Source organism: Buceros rhinoceros, unplaced genomic scaffold (assembly GCF_000710305.1).
Source record: "Buceros rhinoceros silvestris isolate BGI_N320 unplaced genomic scaffold, ASM71030v1 scaffold32930, whole genome shotgun sequence".
In the NCBI taxonomy this organism is placed as follows: Eukaryota; Metazoa; Chordata; class Aves; order Bucerotiformes; family Bucerotidae; genus Buceros; species Buceros rhinoceros.
Window position 1 is genome coordinate 3,015 of NW_010391863.1, and position 2,727 is coordinate 5,741.

The 2,727-nt window shown below is 53.7% G+C and overlaps 1 protein-coding gene across 1 annotated transcript in view; it reads left to right on the plus strand.

The window, feature by feature from the left end:
* LOC104499721 (ectonucleoside triphosphate diphosphohydrolase 2-like) overlaps nt 1-2,727 on the plus strand; it is a 10,913-nt gene that overhangs the window by 1,250 nt on the left and 6,936 nt on the right. The window contains exon 2 of the mRNA XM_010143271.1: nt 1,103-1,220. Within this exon, the coding sequence (XP_010141573.1) occupies nt 1,103-1,220 (118 nt within the window). The remainder of the gene's footprint in view (nt 1-1,102; nt 1,221-2,727) is intronic.

The following is a 2,727-nucleotide window of genomic DNA, read 5'->3' on the forward strand; positions in this document are numbered from 1 at the left end:
CAGCCCTGCAGCCAGCTCCACTCGAAGGCTGCAGCCAGGCTCTGTCTTGCGCTAAACCCTTTCTGGTGGTGTTATCATCCACCTCCCGGGAGGTTTCTCCTCCCACCCAGTCACAGCTACAACTATTTCTGTGCAAGAAACAGCTTAGTCCATGCACTACCACAGATCTCACGACTTTCTTCCCCATCTGCATGGGAGATGTCCCAGTTTGGGGCCACGTAATAGTGGAGAGAGGAGGAGACCCTACACTAGCACCAGGGCCATATGGAGTGTAGGGATGTCCAGAACAGCTAGAGCTGTGCTGCAGGGTACCCCAGTGGCCTCTCAATTCCTAACCCTCACATCTGAGGTGCAGCTCAGCAAGGGTTGGTCAGCAGCAATCAGACCTGACACTGGGCTGCAAAGAGACTAAGAAAGCCCTCGGCCTCCCTGCCAGGTAACAGGAGAACTATCGGTGGACGAGGTGTGGAGAAATCTCATGCTCGCTGCTGCTGTTTCTGCTAAGAGCTTTTCTCGGTCTCTGTGGGGCTGCTGCACTGGACACCGCGTGCTGGTTGGTCCTAGCGTGCTGCAGCACCTACAGTTCCGGCACACATGCGGGCAAACCCAGCCTGTGTCACACCACCTCTGCAGTAGGGTATCAGATGTGGGAGTCCTGGGTTCCTCAGAAGTAGGAGCAAACCGCAGCCTTCCAAGTCCTGCATAAAAGCCCCAGCAAACCCAGCCAGGAGCAGTCTGATTCCCAGAGTCAGTCAAGAGCCTGTATAGTCCCATCTCCCACTGCTTTAGGACCTGTTTTTCCTGAGCTCCAGGTGGCTCAGCTCGCAGCAGAAGCTCTCTGCCTAGTTTGGGGAACAGCTCAGAGCCACTCTAGGTCTCCCGTATTTCCTCTCCGCTCCTCCTGCTTCTCATGCATATTCCATAGAAATGGCTCCCTGCAAATCCACATCATCATCTGGCTTCACCCTTCCTTGGAATGTAAAAAGCCACCTCCAACACTGCAGTGCAGGTCCCTGGTACCCACCTTACACAGACCAACTCTACAGCAAAAAAGTAGCGTGCACTCACTGGTGTTGATCTAGAATGTTTTGGGGTTTTCCAGTATGGTATTGTTCTGGATGCTGACCCATCCCGCACCATCCTGCTCATCTACCAGTGGACCACCACCAAGGCAGACAAGACAGGGGTGATCCAGGAATGTAGCTCCTGTCCTGTGCAAGGTAAGGCTTCTGATCCGTACTCAGTGGTCTGTGGGACTGGCCTGGGATGGATGGGAATCCAGAGATCTGGGCATGGACCATTGCTGCGATGTCCTAGGCTCCGGTGTCTCCCAGCTGTACACTGGAAGAACAGACATAGCGAAGCACAAGCTGCTTATTTTCAGCATGGGTCTCCTCAACAAGGGCAGATTTAGCGACATGCAGCTGGACATCACAGCACTTGGCAGGAGCAGGCAACAGGGGGTTTGGCCCACTGCAGGCAGGGAAGCACACAGAGAGGGGGGGACTCGTCCCAGTGTCCACGTGGGTCACTGGTAGAGCCAGCATTGCTGAGATTCTCGCTCAGGTGAGACAGCAAACAGCAACAGAGACAAATCTGGCTGCAGGGTGACTCCTGGTATCTTCTGCCTCCTGACTGGTCTCTGGTCGGTAAGTGGTGTAGCTCAAGGACAGAGGTGCAAAGACTCCAACCCCCAGTGTGGAGTTTGGCAGCACAAGTAGGAGTTCAGCTTGGTTTTAGGTGTCACATTTTGAGGAATATTGGGCTCTTCCTCACCAGGTTGAATTAGTTTGGCTCTACTAAAGCCAGCTGAAAGAGTTGCATGCATTAATGCTTGGGGTTTTTCTTCCCTATCTCTCCATCTTGCTTTGATGTTGAAGCCTGATTACAGCAGAATGCTGAAAGCCCTAAACACTCAGTAGCAGCATGCTGTGGGAAAGCAGCTGCACAACAAGCAGAGAAGAGGCTTTGTGCCCTTTCAGACTATGAACAACTCAAATCACAGACAGAAGATGCAATAAGGGCTCCCTGAAACCTTGTGTGTGTCCCTTGACTGCTGCCTTGTTCACTGCCTGCATTAAACAGCGACTGTAGCAACGGTGCAGCAGTTTGTCAGCAGCAGCAGGTCCGGGCAAGAATCTCGTCCAGATGTGTCAGTCCTCTGTCTGTAGCAGCGTGGTCACAGCCTTTGGGCAGCCATCAGCAAGCCGCAGCTCAGCCCTGTGCAGGGTTCAGGAGAGCAAAGCAGTGGTGAGGCAGTCACAGAGCCAGGAAGACGAGCAGGCCGAGGATGCGGAAGTGAGGCTCTTCCTTAGAGTGGTTCAAAACCAGCGTTTAGGACACCATGGAATCCTGCTGGAAAGATGAGTCAAGGCTTGCACACAGCTTCTCCCCACGCAGTGCCAGCTTCCTCCAGAGGAGAGGTGTCTCACAGCCGCAGGGGTCAGAAGGCACCTCCGCCAGCACCAGAGGAAGTGGCTGGAGGAACAAGGTGACACATCAGCCTCAGCTCTGTTCGTGTGGCAGTCTGGCCTCTTGCTTATCTTTTACAGTGGCTAAAGCCGCCATTTCTTCCTCTGTGGGTTGAGACAGCCCCAGCTGTTGCAGCAGCCACATGGCTGATAATGGTCATTTATGGGATGTCTCAGCAGCAGAACTGGGGCTCTTTTAGTGCAATTGGGGCTTTCATGCCCAAGTGTTTTGCTTCCAGAACCATCCTTCAGCAGG